Raw genomic sequence first — 24,223 nt, forward strand, 5'->3', positions numbered from 1 at the left:
AGCAAGGACAGTTTACACCAGGCCTTGTTATCTGCAAAGGTTAAGCTATGATGTTGGGTTTCTCAGTCACATGTTTTTTTTAATTTTATTAATTTATTCAGTTATAACTCAATTGCTATCCCATCATTTGTATCTTCCATTCCTCCCTCCCTCCCGCTTTCACCCTATTTCCCTTCCCTAGGTATATGACCAAGGGAGACCTCCTCCCCCACTATATGGTCATAGGATATCAAGTCTCATCTTAGTATCCTGCTTATCAGTCACATGATATTAACCCAACAGATGATCACAGCCTTCTTTCATTTCTTCTTGGAAATTACTCCAATGTGGTGTTCCTTGTAGTAGAAATAGATGACTTCCAGGTCAATGGTGCAAACTCATGCCAAATGTTCATGTTTTTAAAATGGGATATATGTGTGTGTGTGTATTATGTATGTATGTATATATATGTATGTATATGTATTTGTGTGTATATATATGTGTGTATACTATACGTATATATGTGTGTGAGTGTGTTTGTATGTATAGATATACATACACATATATATTATATGCATACATGTATATTTATATACATTTAATATGATAATTTATATAATGTAATAATTTACACATAATATGTATTTACTTGTATATATGTGCATGTATATAAACATACATATATACAATTATAGAAAAGGAATTTGAATGCGAGCAAGAAACAGGGAGTTACATGGGAGGAGTTGGAGGGAAGAAAGAAAAGGGGTAATGACATGATTATAATATCAAAACCATTTTTAAGTATACTGAGTGGCTAGTTGCTTAAATCGGTCATTTTTAAAAATATGGCGAACATATGAAGTGAGGATAGTCAATGCTTCCATCTTATTGTAAATAACAATAAAATATTAATTATAGCCATATCTTAAGAAAGAAAGCTTCTTTGGGTAATTTGTTCCATATGACTGGGTTACAGCTTCTTGCTCCAGTACTGAAGGCATAAACTATTAGCTTTCCATGGGTCTTCTTTTGTGGAACCTAGAAATTTTGTAATTGAGAAAAACCTAAAACCATTTAAACCATCTTCACATACAGTGGGTTAAGTTTTTCTTTGTTGCTTTGTTGTTTGCTTGTTTAGAAATGTTTATGATAGGGTATCACTATGTAGCTCAGGTTATCCTTAATCTTACTATGTAGCCAAGGCGACACCCATTAATTTAGTTGCTTCTAAAATAATGTAAACTAATATTGGACCCAGAGAGATGGTTCAAGGGTTGAGAACATGTGTTTTTCTTTCAGAGGCCACAAGTTCAGTTCACAGCACTTTAGGTCAGGCAGCTCACAACCACTTATGAATCCAGTTGCAGGAAATCCAATATTTTCTTGTGGAATCAAAGGGCACCTATATTCAAATATGCACAGACAGATACAAATTTACACATAATTTTTAAAATTTAAAGAAAACTTTAACGTTAAGCATACCACATCTGTAATTTCAGACTCAGGCACGTAGAACACAGCTTGGACAGTTCCCGTGGCCTGTCAGGATCTCTTACCCTCTCAGAAGAGGCTGAACAGCCCTGAGGTGTCTGTACTCTGGTGTGAAAGGCAGCCACAACTCAGTGGGTGAGATCCAGAAAGTGACTTGGCAGCAGGGCCATGGGGAAGTACAGGCAGCTGGGAGCAACTTGCCCAGCCAGAGCATGCACCACAGGCAGCCTTGGCCCCTATACAGCTGGTCTGAATCACAGCAGTAGTGTAAAAGGGACCAGGCAGAAGTCTACCTCTGCTGATACAGTCTGGAGCCCAAGGTGTAGAGCAAAGTCTCCAGGAGCTGAAACTAGGTCACCGGCCTGTTCCAGGGAAGAAATCCCTGATCGCCAGAGGAAAGCGCACACAACCTATAATAACTCACCAACTATCCACTCTCAATGACCAGTGAAGGACACCAGAAGCTACCACCAAACATCAGAGATAGCAAGATGACTAAAGGAGAGCATAAGAACTCAAACAACAAAAATCAAAACAAATTGGCATCTCCAGGTCCCAGCTATCCCAAAGAAAGCAACCCAGAGAACTGAAACACAATTGAAATACAAAAAAAAAGACCTCAAATCCTTAGTAATGAAGATTATAATGGAAGAAAAGAATAAAATCAATAATCAAATGCAGGAAAACTCAGACAAATAGGTGGAAGACATAAAAGAGGCCTATAGAGAGGCACTGGAAAATATTCAGAAAATACAAACAACCAGGTGAAGGAAATCAATAAAACAGTTCAAGATCTGAAGATGAAAATGGAAACAGTGATAAAAAGCACAGACAGAAGAAAAACGAGAATGAGAGAGCTTAGAAAAGAAAGTAAGCAACACAGAGGTGAGTTTCTCTAACAGAATCCAACAAATAGAGGAAGGAATCTCGGGACTAAATGATACAATCATAGAACTCAAAGCAACCATCAAAGAAAATGCTAAATCTGAGGGATTCCTGATGCAAAATATCCAAGAAATCAAAGGCACCATGAAAAGACAAAACCTGAGAATAATAGGCATTGAGGAAAGAGAAGACACAGGACTCCAATGCAGAGAAAATATCTTCAATAAAATCATAGAAGAAAATTTCTCCAATTTAAGGAAGGAGATGCATATAAACATACAAGAGGCCTACAGAACACCCAATAAAATAGACCAGAAAAGAAAATGTTCCCAACACATAATAATAAAAACACAAAATATACAGAACAAAAAAAAATTAAAAGTAGCACAAGAAAAAGGCAAAGTCACATAAAATGGCAAACCTATCAGAATTACACCTGACTTCTCAGCAGAGACCATAAAAGCCAGAAGGGCCTGGACAGAGGTGCTACAAACCCTAAGAGACCACAGATGCCAAGCCACACTACTATATCCAGGGAAACTATCAATACCATTGACAGAGAAAACAAAATATACCATGACAAAAACAAATTCATACAGTTCCTTTCCACAAAACTGGCTTTACAGAAGTTACTAAAAGGAAAACACCACCTCAAAGAGACAAGCCACAACCAAAACTACACAGGAAATAGATAACTACACTATCACAAAAACACAACCACACAAACTCTCTACTGCAATCAACAGCAAAAATTAAGGGACTTAACAGTCACTTGTTATTAATATCTCTCAACATCAATGGGCTCAATTCTCCAATAAAGAGACAAAGACTAACTGAATGGATGCGTAAACAAGATCCAACAATCTTCTGCATTCACCCACAAGAACAGACATGACCTCAGGGTAAAAGGCTAGAAAAAATATTCCAAGCAAATAGACACACAAGAAACAAGTGGTGTAGCTGTTTTAATATCCAATAAAATAGACTTTCAACCAAAATTATTCAAAAGGGATGAGGAAGGACACTTCATACTCATCAAAAGTAAAAATCAATGAGATGACATCACAATTCTGAATCATCGATGCTCCAAGTTCAAGGGCACCCACATTTGTAAAAGATCTATTAACAAAGCTTAAACCACACATCAATCCCTACACATTAATAGTGGGAGACTTCAACACCCCACTTTCACCAAAGGATAGGTCATTGAAACAGAAACTAAGCTGAAAAATATCATCTTTAACCAATGCCATGAATCAAATGGATCTAAAAGATATCTACAGAACTTATCATCCAAACCCAAAGGATTATACCTTCTTCTCAGCACCCCATGTAATCTTCTCCAAAATTGAGCACATAGTAGGTCACAGAGCAAGCCTCAACAGATACAAGAACATTGAAATAATGTCTTGTATCTTATCATATCACCATGGTCTTTGGCTGCACTTCAACAACAACAGAAATAACAAAAAGCCTACACATACATGGAAACTAAACAACTCTCTACTTAATGACACCTGGGTCAGGGAAGGAATAAAGAAAGAAATTAAGGACTTCCTGAAATTCAATGAAAATGAAGGAGCATACCCAAATTTGTGGGACACATTGAAAGCAGTGCTAAGAGGAAAATTCATAGCACTAAGTACCTTTAAAAAGAAATGGGAAACATCTCACATAAGCAACTTAATGACACAGCTGAAAGCCCTAGAAAAAAAGAAGCAGAAACACCCAAGAGGAGTAGACAACTGGAAATAATCAAACTCAGGGCTGAAATTAATAAATTAGAAACTAAGAAAACAGTCCAGAGAATCAACAAAACCAAGAGCTGGTTGTTTGAGAAAATCAACAAGATAGATAAACCATTAGCCAAACTAAAAGGCAGAGAGACAGTATCCAAATCAACAAAATTAGAAATGAAAAGGGAGACATAACAACAATCACTGAAGAAATGCAAAGAATCATAAGATCCTACTTCAAAGGCATATATGCTACAAAATTTGAAAATCTAAGGGAAATGGACAATTTTCATGATCAATTCCACTTGCCAAAATTGAATCAAGATCAGATAAACCAATTAAATAGTCCTATTTCTCCTATAGAAATAGAAGAAATCTTTGATAGTCTCCCAACCAAAAAAAAAAAAAAAAGCCCAGGGCCAGAAGATTTCAGTACAGAATTCTACCAGACCTTCAAAGAAGAGCTAATACTGATACTCTTCAAGCTACTCCAAAAAATAGAAATGGATGGAACATTACCAAATTCATCCTATGAGGCCACAGTCACATTGATCCCTAAACCCCAAAAGACCCAACAAAAAAAAGAAAATTTCAGACCAATTTCTTTTATGAACATTGACTCAAAAATATTCAATAAAATACTCACAAAACGAATACAAGGACATAACAAAGATATCATTCACCATGACCAGATAGGCTTCATTTCAGGCATGCAGAGTTGGTTTAATATATGGGATCCATCAATGTAATCCACAATGTAAACAAAGTTTTAAAAACCACATGATCATCCCCTTAGATGCAGAAAAAGCATTTGACAAAATCCAACACCCATTCACGTTTAAAGTTTTGGAGAGACTGGGAATACAAGGCACATACCTAAACATAATAAAGGCTATGTACAGCAAGCCAATAACCAACATCAAATTAAATGGAGAGATACTCAAGGAAATTCTTCTAAAATCAGGAACCATGCACAAAACTCAAGTCCAAGTGGATGAAAGACCTCAACGGAAAACCAGAGACACTAAATCTATTAGAAGAAAAGGTAGGGAAGAGTCTGGGACTCATTGCCACAGGAGACAACTTCCTCAACAGAACACCAACAGCCTAGGCCTTAAGGTCAGCAATTAACAAATGGGGCCTCATGAGGTTGAGAAGCTTTTGTAAGGCAGAAGACTGTGTCAACAGAACAAAGTGAAAGCCTACAGACTGAGAGAAGATCTTCACCAATCCTACATCTGACAAAGGTCTAACATCCAAAATATATAAAGAACTCAATAAATTAAACACCACCAAACCAAATAACCCAATCAAGAAATGGGGCTCAGAACTAAACAGAGAATTCTCAACAGAGGAATACTGAATGGCTGAGAAACACTTAAAGAAATGCCAATGTCCTTAGTCATCAGAGAAATGCAAACCAAAACAACCCTGAAATTCCATCTTACACCCATCCAAATGGCCAAAATCAAAACTCAACTGACAACACATACTGGAGAGGATGTGGAGAAAGGGGAACATTTCTTCATTGCTGGTAGGAGTGCAAACTAGTACAACCACTTTGGAAATCTATCTGGCCCTTTCTCAGAGTACTGAGAATAGGGCTACCTCAAGACCCAGATATACCACTCCTTGGAATATACCCAGAGGATGCTCCACCACACAACAAGGACATATGCTCAACCATGTTCATAGCAGCCATATTCATAATAGCCAGAACCTGGAAACAACCCAAATGTCTCTCCGTCAAAGAATGGATAAAGAAACTGTGGTACATTTACACTATGGAATACTACACAGCTATTAAAAAACAAGAAAATACTGAAATTTGTAGCCAAATGAATGGAAGTAGAAATGATCATAATGAGTGAGTTAACCAAGACTCAGAAATACTCACGTGGTATATACTCAGTTATAATTGGACACTAGCCCAACAGGGATATCCCCTGAAAGTCTTCATTTACTTGGAGATTGGGATAGATATGAGGACTTCTTTTAGGCACTCTAGGTGAGAGAAGTATGAGAGAATAGGGAAATAGAAGATCATAGAAACCTACAAGAAGAACATCCTGATGGGCGGATCTGGACCCAGGATGGAATGGTCAACCTACTTCACCAAAGACAATACATGCAATAAATATTGAACACATACTGAGATCTACCCAAGGTACATGAGATTATCCACAGTTGTGTGGAGAGCAGGGACTGACTCTGACATGAACTCTGGTGTGCCATACTTGACCACTTTCCCTTGATTGGGAGGCCTGGTAGCACTCTCAGAAAGAATATGAAGACTACCAGGATGAGACCTGATAGGCTGTGACCATATGGTGGGGGAGGAGGTCCCCTTCTGTCACAGACCTAAGGAATGGGAATAGGATAAAAGGAGGGAGGGAGGAACGGGAGTATATAAGTGATGGGATAACAATTGAGCTGTAATCTGAATAAATTAATTAAATAATTTTTTTAAAGGAAAGGACAAAATAGTACTGGACTTCACCTGGACCCAAGGAGATGTTAAAATTTCAATAATTCTTTGAAAATTCTTCATAAAGCCTAGAAATGTCTCATCCTTGTAGTGAAAACGATGCTGGAAAATGACAGCAGAGATCACATTGCAGGGAACACAGGCGAGAAGAAAGCTAGGGTCACAGGGAGCACCTAGAACAAAGGAAGTTAGATTTTAATATACAATCCTCATACGGACCTTAAAATTTCAAATTAAACCAGTTGGGAATGTGATGTGTGTTCCCTAGAGGGAAACCATAGCTGTGACCTCCACAGGCCTGACAGAGGGAAACCATCACTGTGACCTCCACAGGCCTGACAGAGGGAAACCATCGCTGTGACCTCCACAGGCCTGACAGACCCTTTATTCTGTGTCCCACAAATAAACTGTTGTGCTCCATCTCATTTGTAGTCTACAGATAAGTCTTTTCTTTTAAACAGGTTCCTTAAGTCCTCGTTCAGAAGAGGAAAAAAACATGAAGCAGATCATTTAAAAATATTTATGTGCAGTAGAATGAATAAAGAAACTGTGGTACATTTACACTATGGAATACTATTCAGCTATTAAAAACAAGGAACTCCTGAAATTTGTGGACAAATTGATTGAACTAGAAATGAGTGAGTTCACCCAGAAGCAAAAAGAGACAAATGGTATATACTCGCTTATATCGAGACACTAGCCCAAAGGGCATGTCCCATGAAAGACTTTACTTATCAAGAAAGTGGGTCAGAGGGGAGGACATCCTATTGGGACTTTAGGTGAGAGACGCATGGGAGAATGGGGAAATAGAAGGATCCAAAGTGTCCTGGAAAACTACAAGAAGAACATTATGACTGGTGGATCTAGGTCCTGGGGTCTTGCTCAAACTATGGCACCAGCCAAGGAAACTGTAGGCAGTAAACTTCGAACCCCTAGCCAGACCTAGCCGATGGAGAGTGAGGTCTGACTGTCATACAAACTCTGGTGCCCCATTTTTTACCACGTCCCCTTGATGGGGAGGCCTGGTGTCACTCAGAGGAAGGATAACAGGTCACCAAGAAGAGACTTGATACCCTATGAGCATATACAGGGAGAGGAGGTCCCCCTCAGTCACAGTCATAGGGGAGGGAAATAGGGGGGAAGCGGGAGGGAGAGAGGAATGGGAAGATACAAGGGATGGGCTAACAATTTAGATGTAATATGAATAAATCAATAAAATATTTTTAAAAATATTTATGTGTGCAACTTAATTCTAAATATAGACCATTCCTCATAGACAGCGCCTATGAAAATCTTAACAACTTAATTTTTAAAAATCAATTTATTTTCTTCTAAAATTTGTGTATGTTTTATTATATCAAAACATTCAAATCAGCCAAGGTGTGTTAAATATTTTAAAGTTGTGAGACGTCCACATTCTCAGTCATCCCTTCCATTTGTAGCTCATCCACTTTCACAGTGCCCTGATCAGGTTCATGAGAACTGGGAGTGTAAGAGCCAGAGCACCAGGACACCTTCTGCTAAAAAGTACCCCCTAGAAATTGCAGGGAAAATGTACCCATAAACCCTCAACACCATAGTTGCCTGAATAAGGGCAGCATAATGACACCAGATGGCAGAGCAATCAGGACAGGGAAAGTTCCACGTGCTCCTATCTCTTGATACATAAAAAGCTTTGAGTGAGAAAAGAAAAGATCCTCCAGTAAAGGGGACAGTTATAAGACAGATTGTACAAGTCAGCTCACAGCTTCTTATTGCCCTCACACCCTGTAAAAGTCTTTCATAGTCCCATGCTTGAAGATTTCATACTGATTAAGAGATGGAAGTAGAAATGATCATCCTGAGGGAATTAACCCAGAACCAGAAAGATACACATGATATATACTCACTTATGATTGGACACTAGCCCAACGGGAATGGCCCCTGAAAGTCTTCACTTAGCAGGAGATTGCAATAGATACTGGGACTTTCTATTCGAACTCCAGGTAAGAGAGATAAGGGAGAATGGGGAAACAGAAGGATCCAGAGGGTCCTAGAAATCTACAAGAAGACCATCAAGGCTGGTGGATCTGGACCCAGGGATCCTGCACAAACTTTTGTCCCAAGCAAGGGCAATGCATGCAGTAAACCTAGAACCCCTATCGAGATCTAGCCAATGGACAGCTCATTCTCCACAGTTATGTAGAAAGCAGTGGGGACTGACTCTGATATGATCTCTGGTGCCCCCTATTTAACCACTTCCCCTTGGTGGGAAGCCCTGGCGGCACTCAGAGGAAGGGTAAGCAGGCTATCAAGGATGAGACCTGATAGGCTGTGATCATATGCTGGGGGAGGAGGTCCCCTTCTGTCACAGACCTAGGGGGTGGGGGAGTAGTAGGGTGAAAGAGGGGGGGAGGGGAATGGGAAGATGTAGGCGAGGGATAACAATTTAGGTGGAATCTGAATAGATTACTTAAATTTTAAAAATGGTGGGTCTACGAGGAGTCTCCGTGTCAGCCAAGGCTAGCATGAGTTGTATTTAAAGCCTGTGCGAAATGAAGGCACACTGGGTTATGAATTCCCAGAAGCAATCAATGGCTCCTAAGAAAGGGAGAAAAATTTTTCCAAGGATAAACTCGCACATTTTGTCCAGTTTCAAATGCAGCTCTGGGCTATGTACTTGTATGTACATATAAGCTGTGATAAATGGACTCAGTATATAATACACACACACACACACACACACACACACACACACACACACACACACATTTGGGAAGGTGATGGAAATGATATAGATCAAGGCTCTTGTATCAAATTCTCGAAAAATAATTTTAGGTCTGATGTACTTCCAACTTCCAAAGCACATATTTTCATATGCTGATTTCCTCATAACCCAGAACAAAATAAAGAAATCCGTATTTGGGGGGATCAACAGACAGAACGAACGTGCAACTGCATTTAACAAAGCAAACTTAAAATAGTTCAAATGGGCTTTTCTTCTGTAAGGATGACAGAAAGTGCAACTATGGTCAGATGTTTGTAAGTATGCATGCTAGTTTAGGAAACATAGTAAAGAATGTGATGCACATATAACTGGCTCTTAGGTTTATCTCATACTGTTCCTCTGGCACTAACACCTAGAAACATGGATTAAAAGGTCCAGTGTGCCTTTGTTTAGTACAGGCAGTAAACTCAGCACACATTAACCCTGGCTGACACAGAGACTCCTTATCATAAACACACCTCTTAATCAACATGAAATCTTTAAACTGCTAGCCCTTCCTTGCCCTTTCATACCATTTCAGACCAACAAAGACATTACTCTGATCTCCAGAAAGCACCATTATATGACTAATGAAATTATCCATTTGCTATCAAATGTGTGGCATCTGCACACTGCCTCTGGCAGTGTCAACGATCATATTACAACCTCAGAAGGAAAGATCCAACTTGATCTAAAAACTACAAGGGCAAGTCTACCCACATAGAAAAAAATTACAGTGTTTTGAGTTATTCAATAAGGAAATGGTGTCATTAAGAGTGTGAGGGCCAATGGAGAGGTGGGATGACACCAAGTGTGAGTGAGCATGGGTCAGGAGACAAGGGAAAGGCATAATCAAGTATAAATATCTCTTGCCTTTTCATACCATTTTCAACAGGATTTGGATTGTACTTCATTACATTTCATTATCATTATTGTCATATTTAGTATATTAATTATATATATGCAAAATCACTTCCCATATATGTGTGAAATCCAACACACTGTTTTACCTATTCAAACATCAAAGTATTATTCTAAGAAGTTGACAAAGATCTCAGAGATCTGTGATGGCTTTCAGGCACTATACATTTTTATGTTGCTAAAATCAAAGACTGAGATGAACCCATCAGCCACAAGTACAGTAATAGGATACACTACACTGCGTCCAAATTAATAGGAAACTATAACTCAGGTCTTTCCATCCTAGAGTCCATCAAAAGTTAAATACATAGGATATCAACGCATTACATTTGAAAATCTACTCACAACAATAACATACACAGTGCATGTTGCATTTTCTTTTCCGTTTATGCACATATCTAGTACATATGTTAGTACTACATATCACACATTTGATGTTCATTTACACACTCACTTCATTCCCACTAATATATCCTCAGATCAACAAGATTATACAAGTATTGTCTATAATAACTTCATTTTATATAATACTCAAAACTGTTAAATATGTGTTTGAAATGTGTACAATATTGGTTTAAAACATTATAATTCAATATAAAAATAAAGCAAAATTATGTTAATTATGTTACTAAAAACATTTAGATACCGATATTCTATAATTTCATTTATTTTGTGACCCTGATCTTGCTCTTCCTGCTCTCCTGCCCACTCTTTTTCTCTGCCATATCTCACACCTGCAAGTGCTCACACACTCAAGCACCTAGATTGCTACTGATGCTCACACCTGCAAGTGCTCACACACTCAAGCACCTAGATTGCTACTGATGCTCACACCTGCAAGTGCTCACACACTCAAGCACCTAGATTGCTATTGATGCTCACACCTGCAAGTGCTCACACACTCAAGCACCTAGATTGCTACTGATGCTCACACCTGCAAGTGCTCACACACTCAAGCGCCTAGATTGCTATTGATGCTCACACCTGCAAGTGCTCACTCACTCAAGCACCTAGATTGCTACTCATGTTCACAACTGCAAGTGCTCACACACTCAAGCACCTAGATTGCTACTGATGCTCACACCTGCAAGTGCTCACACACTCAAGCGCCTAGATTGCTATTGATGCTCACACCTGCAAGTGCTCACACACTCAAGCACCTAGATTGCTACTGATGCTCACACCTGCAAGTGCTCACACACTCAAGCACCTAGATTGCTATTGATGCTCACACCTGCAAGTGCTCACACACTCAAGCACCTAGATTGCTACTCATGCTCACACCTGCAAGTGCTCACACACTCAAGCACCTAGATTGCTACTGATGCTCACACCTGCAAGTGCTCACACACTCAAGCACCTAGATTGCTACTGATGCTCACACCTGCACGTGCTCACACACTCAAGCACCTAGATTGCTACTGATGCTCACACCTGCAAGTGCTCACACACTCAAACACCTAGATTGCTACTGATGCTCACACCTGCAAGTGCTCACTCACTCAAGCTCCTAGATTGCTACTCATGCTCACACCTGCAAGTGCTCATTCACTCAAGCACCTAGATTGCCACTGATGCTCACACCTGCAAGTGCTCACACACTCAAACACCTAGATTGCTACTCATGCTCACACCTGCAAGTGCTCACTCACTCAAGCACCTAGATTGCTACTCATGCTCACACCTGCAAGTGCTCACACACTCAAGCACCTAGATTGCTACTCATGCTCACACCTGCAAGTGCTCACTCACTCAAGCACCTAGATTGCTACTCATGCTCACACCTGCAAGTGCTCACACACTCAAGCACAGTAGATTGCTACTGACGCAGGCCCATCATTTTCTATTATCCCATGGGAACAATTCACCTGACATATTAGATAACTTGACCACCTTGTAACATTTCTCAAGATGTTGCTGGACAACTTTCTCACTTTTCAAAATTAATGCAACCAAGACACATGTTTTCCTTCCTTTGCACATAAGGAGTCACTTTTCCAACCTCCCCAGCAGTTAAGTCTAGGCCTGCTGCTAGACAGAGCTACCAATGAAAGGTTGAGTTTCTGTACTATTTTCATATCTAACTTAAATTTCCTCTTTTTGGTATCTTTATCTCATTCCATAATCACATGAAAATAAGAAACATGATAATACTGAAAGTTAACTGGGCAAAAGCTGGTCAGCTTGGGTCTTGGAAAGGTGTATGAGCACAGTAGCCTTCAACTATGCTTCTACTCCCCGACTGTTTGGTTTTTTTTTTTTTTTTTTTTAAGAAAAAGCTTATTTTTAATAAAAATTCATCGTCCCTTTCTCTTAATTATAGAAATAAATATATACCATTGGTTTTTCTCAATGCTTCCACCAGACAAAGGGCTTCCTCCTGAATTAGGTCTTCAATAGTTTTCTTTCCCATCCCCATAGCCCTTAAGGCCATGATGGAGAAACGCCGTGTTTGCTTCCATATTTCTCCATTGCTGAAAATTATTCCTGTTGAGACAGAAAATACCTATTATCATGAGTTCTAGTTTAGAGTATTCATCTCAGGAAATAACATTGACTCCTGTGCAGGCATAAAACACATGGCTGTGTCAGTCACACCTTACCTGACAGCTCTCTTAGTGCAACCTAGTATTTCACCACCAAAACTCTAGATTTCACATACTGAAGAGCTTGTTTACCCCCATTAACTTCTCAAAATCTCAGAATAATTCTGTGAATCTTTGGTCTCTTCCATGTAGCTGACAACAGTGTTGAAAACCATGAAACAAAATACTTCCTTTACAATCACAGAGATTTTTTTTAATTGTGGTGAGACCAAGTCAGTTTTAGCTTTTCTGATTGTATGTTAATTTTGGAAATTTTTGAGGCAATTCTTCAAAAAAGTAAATACTGAAATATGGTTGGGTGCTGATGTGATTGCCTAGCATGGAGCGGAGATTAGGTAGAGATGCAGAGACTTCCACATTGGAAGGAATCTCACACTATGTTCCGCAGATAAGGGACCTAGTAATTTATGGGTCACTCTTTGCATTTTAACATACACTGACTACTTGCTTAAACTTTTTTATGTGATCCTTATATCTAGAAATTTCAATGTAAATTTCCTAAATTTAAAAGGTAATCAAAGTAAAAGATAAGCTCATTAAAAATTAAAAAAAAAAGCATGTAAAGGAAGAGTCTTTTAGAAAAATGCAAAGGAAAAAAGATCAATTACCACATTTACCAGCCCACAATGCTCCATCACAAGACAGAACAGCTTTATATCAGCTTCAAAACTTAATAATTGATATAGGGTTGGTTTCTAACTATAAGTGTTCAGCTTCTGACTTCTTTGCTATGAATTATTGTAAAATGATCAGTGTCAACCTTGTGAATATTGAATGTTTCTATTTTTTAGGTTATTGACATATAATACCCCTCCTAATATTGGGCAGTAAGTTAAATCTCCCAATTAAGCAACCATTGAAGACAGTAACCCACACTCTACAATGTTCCATGTGAGGGCATATTGTATGGTAGATTAACTATGGTAAGTGTATTTTCATCTTAGACTGATTTTAGCTTTGATGGGTTTGCAAGGATGTAACCTAATCATGACTTGAGAGATACCTACATTTAATTTTTAAAAGCATGTCCAATTAGTGATAATAATTTCCCAGGAGAGAACTGATTTCTCCCACTCTCAACATTCCTCAGTTGCCTGCAGTTCTGTGTGTAAGGTTGAGGCCTGATGGGCTTTTCCTCATCCATTTTGGCATGTATATTGGTGCCAATCATGTTCACCTCATGATTGGGAATTCAGCTGATGAGACTTTATAGGTATAGTATCTGACATTATTAGGAGACCCGATCTTCTGGGTTTTACAATCCTTTTGCCCTGTCTTCTTCAATGTCTCCTAAGTCTTAGGTACAGGGGTATATTGTAGGTGTATCTGTTAGCACTGGGCTCCACAACTCTGCACTAATTGGTTTTCCAATACCAAACAGTCAGCCCTGAAAACATACATACAAGTAACACTATGCAGACTGAGCAGGCTTTATTAAAGAATAAACATATATACAAATATATGCATACAATAACCATTAATGAAGAAAAGATGACAAAATTTAAACAGAGCAAAGGGGTATATTAGAAGGTTTGGAGGGAGGAATAGGAAAGGAGAAACGTTAAGTACATCATTGTAATCACAGAAAGAATTTAAAAGAAATAAAAATGTTTCAAATAGCACTACATAAACACTGAGTATTCCTATGGCTCTCTCTTAGATAAACATTGCTTTGTTTTCATTCCATTTCCACTATATTCAAATTTTCCTTATGATTTTTAAAATTAAACAAATGGATACAGGACTGTATTCATTTTTATACTTGTTTCTACACTAAACACACTTTTTAAATCATATGGCTAGATGGTTCTCAACCTTTCTAATTCTGAAACCCTTTAATATAATTCTTCATGTAGTGGTGACCCTCAGGCAAAATTATTTCATTGCTACTTCATAACTGCAATTTGTTACTGTTAAAAAATTATAATATAACTCTGAGATTCCATCTTACACCCATCAGAATGGCTAAGATCAAAAATTCAAGCGACACCACATGCTGGCGAGGATGTGGGGAGAGAGGAACACTCCTTCATTGCTGGTGGGAATGCAAACTAGTACAGCCACTTTGGAAATCTATCTGGTGCTATCTCAGAAAAATGGGAATAGGGCTTCCTCAAGACCCAGCTATCCCACTCCTTGGAATATACCCAGAAGATGCTCCAGCACACAACAAGAAAATTTGCTCAACCATGTTCATAGCTGCCTTATTCATAATAGCCAGAACATGGAAACAGCCTAAGTGTCCCTCAGTAGAAGAGTGGATAAAGAAAACTGTGGTACATATACACTATGGAATACTACTCAGCTATTAAAACAAGGAATTCCCGAAATTTGTGGATAAATGGATTGAGCTAGAAATGATCATAATGAGTGAGTTAACCCAGAAGCAGAAAGAATCAAATGGTATATACTCACTTATATCTGCATACTAGCCCAAGGGGCATGTCCCACGAAAGCCTTCACTTACCAGGAAACTGGGACAGAGGGGAAGGCATCCTATTGGGACTCTAAATGAGAGACGCATGGGAGAACAGCAAAATAAAAGGATCCAGAGGGTCCTAGAAATCTACAAGTAGAACAATATGATAGGCAGATTTGGGCCCAGGGGTCCCGCTCAAACTAAGGCACCAGCCAAGGACAATACAGGAGGTAAACTTTAAACCCCTTCCCAGATCTAGCCAATGGTCAGAATATTCTCCACAGTTGAGTGGAGAGTGTGATACGACTTTCTCACGTACTCTGGTGCCTCACATTTGACCATGTCTCCTGGAGGGGGAGACCTGGTGGCACTCAGAGGAAGGACAGCAAGTAGCCAAGAAGAGACTTGATACCCTATGAGAATATATAGGGGGACGTAATCCCCCTCAGGAACAGTCATAGGGGAGGGGAATAATGGGAAAATGGGGGGGGGGAGGAATGGGAGGATACAAGGGATGGGATAAACATTGAGATGTAACAAGAATAAATTAATTAAAAAAAAAAAATTATAATATAAACATTTGATATTTCAGCTATCTGAAAATCAACGAACAATGGATGAGAACCACTGATCTTTATCCATAACTCAGGCCATGAAATATTCACATCTATACTGGTTCCCACACCATACATACTTTTAAAATAATCTAGATCCATATTTCAGCCCATGAAGCATAATATTTGGTGACTTGGATACTTTCTCATTCTTCGTTTCTTTTCTCTTTTATTCTTTTGTCTCAGTATCTTTCTCATTCATTATGTTTATTGGATGTAATATAAAATGAGTAGGCCTTAATCAAAAGTTCAAACTTAATGTTTGATGAGGACATGGATATGTAAAGTTTTAATATTAATCATTTTAGAAGATGGATTAAAAAACCCTTATAAGCAATAATTTTATTAGTAATAAATAAAGGCAAGGAAAAAATGGCAAAAAAGTAAGAAAAAGGGGGCTGCATTATTTAGTGTACAGTGGACACTGTGTCTGTGTACTTATATAGAAAATAAAATGCCATTAAAATCTAATTTATTTTAATCAAAATGTATCTACACATTTGAAAAAGTGGAATCACCTTTACAGGGAAATGAAAGGAATTGTAAATTATTATAGTTAGCAAGTAGAATAATCCACAATCTTAAAGGCAAATACCACATTTTTTATATTATAGAGAACTTCAAGGGGGATGGGTGTGTGTGTGCGTGTGCGCACACGTACGCATATGTGCTTTTATATGTCTGTGGAATAATAGAATAAAGATCATGAAATATAAAGAAGAGATCAAAAAGTAGAGTTAAAGACAAAGGATAACATATGAAAAAAAGATGGGTTTACTGGGAGGTGAAGGGAATTGGTAAAAGTGACAGGAAAGGGAAAGAGTAGTAGAGATACTAAATTTTTGAGCAAATGTTGCACTAGCATGACATTTAAAAATGTGTTTTGTATGTGATCATTAAATTATTTTCAATTATTATAAAAGTTTTACAAACTTATTCATGGATTCATAAATGCTTCAAGTTTCTCAGTTTTCTTCCCTATTCAGCTTCATTGCTATATGTATTGTCCTCGAAGTGCACCAACACAGAGACGTACCTAACCCTTGGTTGGCTTTACTGAGTAACGACGACTGCATTTTGCCAGAAAACTCGTCTCCACGGTCAATCAGAGCCTCCTTCAGTGCTTCGTAGCCGTGCAGCACCACAGTGGGCTGCCTGCCCAGGTACACAGTGAACACAGGGCCATACTTTTTCGACAGCTGGAAACAGAGCAGAGGTGATCGGTGAGGAAGAGATTTTCATCTGTACTATACAGACATTTTAATATTTACCAACTCATCAACCTTACAGCCAGTAGTTTAATAAGAAACAACATGTAAACAGCCAGCAGGTCTGAGATATATAGCTGTTACTGAGAAAGGCACTGTCTCAAAATGGTAGAAAACAGAACAGATACCCAAGATTGTCCTCTGCCACATGCTCACTGTGGTACATGTGTGCCCACACTTAAACATAGATATGAACATACATATGGATGCATGTACATCTCTCTCTCTCTCTCTCTCTCTCTCTCTCTCTCTCTCTCTCTCTCTCTCTCTCTCTCTCTCTCCCCCCCACTTGGACCTTCAGATGCCTGATGAGTAACCAAAAACAGGATAAAATTTAACACTTTGCCTTCAATATATGTGTTTCTCCTTTACCTTAAGCTATGGCTCAACTCTTATTTGAATCTGAGTGTAGGTTAGGTAAGCATTCAAATGTATATCTAAAAAGGGGAAGCCTATTGTTTCAAGTTTGAAGCCATCACCCTGACTGAGGCCTTTTTAAGCTCACTGATTCTGTTAAAGTACCTCTACAGTGGCCTTGGAAACGTTCAGTTATTATCCTATACCATTAGGAACAGCAGAAATCTGCAGACACCTCACTCTACTAAGGAGATATCCACTAAAAAAAAAAAAGGCAGTCATCTCCTGGGCAACAAAATACCACTTCAAGAATCAGGAGATTGCCACTAAGCAGTTTCACAACAAAATGAAATCAGTTTCCTCAGCATCACATAAGAATTGTTTCCTACACTAAATAATCATTAGGTTCCTCCACACTGATATGATTGCTGTACAAATGTCTTGCCTTTGTTTTGTTTTGTTTTGTTTTTTCACCTGTAAAAAACCTCAATACTGGCAACAAAAAAGAAAGTGTCTGGGTCTCTCTCTGTCAAATGTCCACAATAATATTAAAGTGCCTTTTCTTGCTGTACTTTTAGCTTCTATTCATACAATTCTTTTAAGACAAGTGGCCAAAACTAGTCAGTTGGGACTCCTAGAGTTAGTATTTTCTTATCCTCCCCTGATAACATCTGCATAGAATTTAGGACTATATATTATTTAGTTATAGGTGTAATATCTAAAAAAGAAAAAAGTCCATTGCGTGCGAGACATCTATCTTGGCACCCACTAGCCATTTGTGTCTTACTCAAGTCGCCGAAACATAAGTTTCCAGTAACCATGAGTCAGTGACCCCATCCAGAAATATACAGCCATAGCCATCTACTTGTTATGATATGACTAACTTCTTTTTAGGGTTTTTGTAACATGCTTACTCAGACACCCACAGGTTGTTTTGAGTCTCCTTAATCTCTTAACTTGGCAGAACAAACCAGTTTTTGCCATTTTGTATAGATATTGAAAGTCTCTGTGTAGGTCACCATAAAAAAACAAAACCAAAAACATCTTCCTCATTAGTTTCTTCACATTACTGAAATTCAGCTTTAAGACTGCTTCCCTAATAGCAGCTAATCAATAAATCTTTGAATTATAAGTGGACTAAGCTGATGGCATTTTTCCAGGGGTCAAAAACTCCATAACATTTGGAGGCCCAAGCAAGCTCCCTAGGAGGCCCTAGACTCATGACCCTGGGTTTGGAATAGGCCTTGTTGGACTTGGACGTCCAGGGAGTACAGACTACAAGGCTGCCACAAATTAAGTATCACTAGTAGGAGATAGGCACCTGATGGAGCAAGTCCAAGGTGGGCTTGGTAGGTCTCCCCCAAATTTGCAAATTAAAAACAAAACAAAAGTAAGACTTGCCAGCCAAAGGCTTCTGATGCTGACAGGTAAGTGAGCTCTTCTGTTTTGGAGTCCAGACATTTGGAGAGACAAATGTGAGAAAAGACACAATCATAAATAAACCCAGTCTGCAGGACAGAGGAATGGCATCCTATCCTTCTTGCTTGGGTTTATGAAAGAAGTTGCCTATCACATGTTTGAGATCATTTGGTCTTCCCCTGTTTTATATTTCATTGTATTTTCATGTTGTAGGCTTTTCTCTGTTGGACTTGTGTTTTCAAATGTCTTACAGAGATGAGTGTCAGACTGAATACACCCAAATCACTCCCCAAATGCATGTTACATTTTCAGGATTTCCACAAGGCAGACTATTCTTGGGTACCTTGATCTCTCCTTGTGGCACTCTCTCTCTCTCTCTCTCTCTCTCTCTCTCCTCTCCTCTCCTCGTCTCTCTCTCTCTCTCTCTCTCTCTCTCTGTGTGTGTGTGTGTGTGTGTGTGTGTGTGTGTGTGTGTGTGTGTGTGTCCCTCTCATTGGCTTACTGAAGCTCACTGCTTAAGTCCTGAATGTACATCTGGCAATTCCCTATGCCCACCTGTTTTCAATCCTTTGTCCTTGATCTGCTTCTGAAGAATGTGTTTTTTTTTTCATCTGCTTGCTCTATCTCCCACATGGCTCCTGTCTCTGACCCTGGAGCTCTAGCTGCTGGCACCCTCTATCCCACCAGGCTGGGGCAATGAAGGTGCCCCCGGTGTGCAGCCCCAGAGAACACCCTCAGTCCCCTGTTCCGTTAGCCGCTGCTCTGTGTACTGCTGCAGCTGGCTTGTGCCCAGGTTGTCTGCCTCCATCTGCAGACACACATCAAGTGGTTTATAAAATAAAATAAAACCCTCTAAATAATATCTCAGTGATATATCCCTATACACCTGTTCAAAATAATCAGAGCTGAACTTTTTAAAAGTTAATATTGCTTAAAACTAAAGGAGATAAATAAGGTCATGTATCCCACAACCTTAAGATAAATGTGTTAGAACAATAAATTTATTTGTTACTTTTATGTCTCATGTTATTTAATTTTTTTAATCAAAAGGGGTTTTTACAAAATTTAGGATGGCTAAATATAATTACAGATGTCTAGCTCTTTGGCTTCTTCCCTTTCTAGGTTCTAGTTTACAAAAAGAAATATTCCCCCCATTAAATGTCATGAATATTCAAAACTCTTGGTGAAATGTAAACTTTCTTTCTCTTGGGGTCTGTAAGACTATTTCAGGGCAGGGTATGGGGAGACCTGAAATATTAAAAGCAAAAAAGTTAGTTTAAAACACATGACTAAAAGGCTAACAGTTAAAGTGTGTGTGTACATATATATATGCATATATATGCATCTATGTATATATACAGGCTATCTTAATTTGCTATTGCATGTTTTGAATGTAACTTGAATTCAAATATTGTTCTCTTCTTTTTCAACTAAGGAGGCAATAAAAGCTCTCTAAAATATTTTAGGTTAAGATAAATTTTATGTGGCAATTTCTGTCTTAAAATAACCAATTTTAAATAAAAAGCAACATATGCTTAATAAATAAAATATATTTGATAAATAAAGTTTATAAGTGCTAAGGTCTACTCAGGTTAACAATAACTGACTTTAAAATATGAGTATACCTTCTTTGTCTTTGCTACTTTTCTTGAAAGTTAGCTGTTTGGATAAGCAAAGCCATATAAGAAACTGTAGTATTCTGTAATTTTACATATTAAAAAAAAGAAAAATAAGGTTCCCAGTCTCTCTCTGGACTATATTTGTGGTTCAAATATTTATTTTACTACAAAAGGACTTTCAATTAAAATTTCAATTAAGACTAAATCAGACTTGACTGGGATAAAACTATAAACTCACAATCATATAAAAGCTACTAACATATTATAAAGTGGTAAAAATAGATAAGACATACAAGTTACTATTCAGTCACCTTATAAATGATCAAAGTGCTTAAATTGCTCAAAACTATACTTGTGGTCATGATGATGATCTAAGTAAGTAATTTAAATAAATAAGTTTATTTTAAAAATCTAAAGAGATACACTTCAAGATGGCGCCGACCATTAAGCCACATACCTAATCTACCCCAAGGAGACCAGAGACATAAGTGGAGCAACAGATTGCTGGACTTTGAGAACTGTAGGTGAGTGGGGCCCCAAAGGCCACAAACCAAACAGGGGGCTCACCCCCCCCTGGGACAAGCAACATCCAGGAGGTGCTAAACACACTCCCCAAACTCTGAAATGGAATCCACATGCAAACTGCAGCCTGTATATAAAGCACAGACTTCCTGTTTGGGGAGGGGATTTTCCAGAGTCCCCAGCCAGAAGAGTCTCAGTGAAGAGGGTGAATCTGCCCTAGGATTCCTCCTTCCACACCACCCCAAACTGCAGAGGTCACCCGCCTAGGCCGGCTGAAAACACAGGCAGCGGGACCCAACAGACACAGCTAAAGTGGGACTGCAGCTCGCTGGCCATCCGGGGCCAAACCTAACACCAATCACAGCTGACTGAGCCTGCAAACAGCAGCAGTGAGAAATCAGCTTGAACTGCTTCCACAGACCCATCGGAAGATGTGGGTCTTGCCTAGAGCAATAGCTGAACTTCTTAGCCCTGCAGGAAGACCTGATTCCGCGGGCTTCCGCCAGAGCTCTGCAACCCTATTGTTCCTACCCAGCCACAAGGCACTGGTCCTACGCTCCCCGCTCCCTGAATGAGAGAGCCCAGCTAGGGATCCTGGCCCGAGCAAGGCAGGCACTCTCACATTATCAGGAGACTAGACGTGGATGGGTCGTGTTTGCAGTGTCTAATTGCTGACCTAGAGTGTGAGGAGACCATCATAGCCCGGCGGGAAGATCTGGTTCCGCAGGCGACCGCCAGAGCTCTGCAATGCGAGTCTTAATAACCACCCAGCCGCAAGGCACTGGCCCTGTGCTCCCTCCTCCCTGAAGGAGAGAGCCTAGCTGAGCTGGCCCTGCACTCTCTGCTCCCCGAACGAGAAAGCCCAGCTGCGGATACTGGCCCGAGTAGGCAGGCACTCTCACTTTATCGGGAGGCAAAAAGAGGGTCTCGCTTGCTGTGCCTAATTGCTGACCAAGAGCGACCTTGGTCCCTCCAGGCCTATAGTACTGGGAGAGGTTGGGCACTGCTACAGGGTATAGAGGCAGAGCTAAAATACAGCTACACTCCCAGAAGATCTGATCTACCTGGGGTCTTGACTACAAAGCCACAGGAAGGACAGGCAGCTGGGATCAACTTACACAACCAGAACGTTTGTTTGCGGACCTTATTCTAGGTCCCAAGACTGCTGAGCTGAATTACAGCAGTAAAGTCCAAACAGGTATCTACTTGGGCTGGCTCAGCCTGGAGCCCAGGGGGCAGAGGAAAATCACCAGGAGTGAAACCGGATCACCTACCTGTTCCACATAAATACGCCCTGATCCCCACAGGCAAGAGCACCTGACCTATAATCAGTCATCAATTAACCACTCTCAACCAGCGAAGGTCACTACAAAATACCTTCCAACATCAGAGCCATCAAAATGACAAGAGGACAGTGAAAGAATGCTATCAAAAACCAAAACAGTTTGGCATCTCCGGATCCCAACATTCCCAATGAAAACAACCTAGGGAACCTAACAGCAATGGATAGGCAAGAAAATGACCTCAAGTCCTTAGTGAAGAAGATGATAATGGAAGAAACAAATAAAATCTGTAAACAAATGCAGGAGGAGGCAAACAAGAGGGCTGATAGAGTTAAAGAGTCATATAAAGAGGCACTTGAAGAATTTCATAAAAATATAAATAACCAGCTGATGGAAATCATTAAAACAGTCCAAGACATGAAGATAAAAATGGAAGCTATGATGCAGGAACACACAGAAGAAAAACGTGATCAAGATGCTGCAAAGAGGAAAGCAAGCATCTCAGAGGTGGCCTTATCTAACAGATTGCAAGAAATGGAAGAACGAATGTCGGGACTTGAAGATACAATCAGAGAACTGGAAACAACCATTTAGGGAAATGCTAAATCTGAAAAATTTCTGACACAGACCATACAAGAATTAAAAGACAACATGAAAAGACGAAACTTGAGAATAATTGGGATAGAGGAAAGGGATGATAGCCGACTCCACAGCCCAGAACATATCTTTAATCAAATAATGGAAGAAAATTTCCCCAATTTGAAGAAGGAGATGCATATGAGCATACAAGAGGCCTACAGAAAACCAAATAGAATAGACTGAAAGAAAATCTTCCCGCCACATAATAATAACACACAAAATATACGAACAAGGAAAAAATATGAAAGTGGCAAGAGAAAAAGGCCGAGTAACATATGAAGGCAAACCTATCAGAATTACTCCTGACTTCTCAGCAGAGACCATGAAAGTCAGAAGGGCCTGGACAGAGGTGCTGCAAACCCTAAAAGAACACAAATACCAGGCAAGACTACTATATCCAGCAAAATTATCAATAACCATTGATGGAGAAAACAAAATATTCCATGACAAAAACAAATTCAAACAGTACCTAGCCACAAATCCAGCTTTACAGAAGTTACTAGAGGAAAACTCCATGCCAACTGGTCAAACTACAACCATAACTACAAAGGAAATAGGTAAACTATACCATTGCAAAATCACAACCTCACAAAATCTTGACTGTTACAAATACCAAAAATGAAGGGACTTACCAATCACTGGTCATTAATATCTCTCAATGGCAGTTGTCTCAATTCTCCAATAAAAAGACACAGACTAACGGAGTGGATGCATAAACATGGCCCCAACATTCTTCTGCATTCAATAAACACACCTCAACCACAAGGACGACATTGCCTCAGAGTAAAAGTATGGGAAAATATTCCAAGCAATGGTCACAAGAAACAAGCTGGGGTAGCAATTCTAATATCTAATAAAATAGACTTTCAACCAAAATTAATCAAAAGAGATGAGGATGGACACTTCGTACTCATCAAAGGTAAAGTCAACCAAGAAGAAATCATGATTCTGAACATCTGTGCTCCGAATACAAGGGCGCCCACATTTGTAAAAGAGTTATTAACAAAGCTTGCCCCACTCATCGATACCCACACATTAATGTGGGAGATTTTCAACACCCCCTTGCACTCAGGATAGGTCTTTGATTCAAAAAACTAAGCCGGGAAATAACCTCATTAACCAATGTCATGAAGCAAATGGATCTAACAGATATCTACAGAACTTTCCACCCAAACGCTAAGGAATATACCTTTTTCTCAGCACCCCATGGAACATTCTCTAAAATTGATCA

At 39.3% G+C, this 24,223-nt stretch overlaps 1 protein-coding gene across 1 annotated transcript in view; it reads right to left on the reverse strand.

Moving 5' to 3' along the window:
- Positions 1-24,223, reverse strand: part of LOC127189887 (cytochrome P450 2C70-like) — a 53,422-nt gene that overhangs the window by 22,395 nt on the left and 6,804 nt on the right. Inside the window, exons 3-5 of the mRNA XM_051146954.1 lie at positions 16,922-17,084; positions 12,584-12,733; positions 6,592-6,752 (exon numbers count right to left, since the gene is read on the reverse strand). Coding sequence (XP_051002911.1) covers positions 6,592-6,752; positions 12,584-12,733; positions 16,922-17,084 — 474 coding nt within the window. The remainder of the gene's footprint in view (positions 1-6,591; positions 6,753-12,583; positions 12,734-16,921; positions 17,085-24,223) is intronic.

The sequence above is a fragment of the Acomys russatus genome, chromosome 5, assembly GCF_903995435.1.
Source record: "Acomys russatus chromosome 5, mAcoRus1.1, whole genome shotgun sequence".
In the NCBI taxonomy this organism is placed as follows: Eukaryota; Metazoa; Chordata; class Mammalia; order Rodentia; family Muridae; genus Acomys; species Acomys russatus.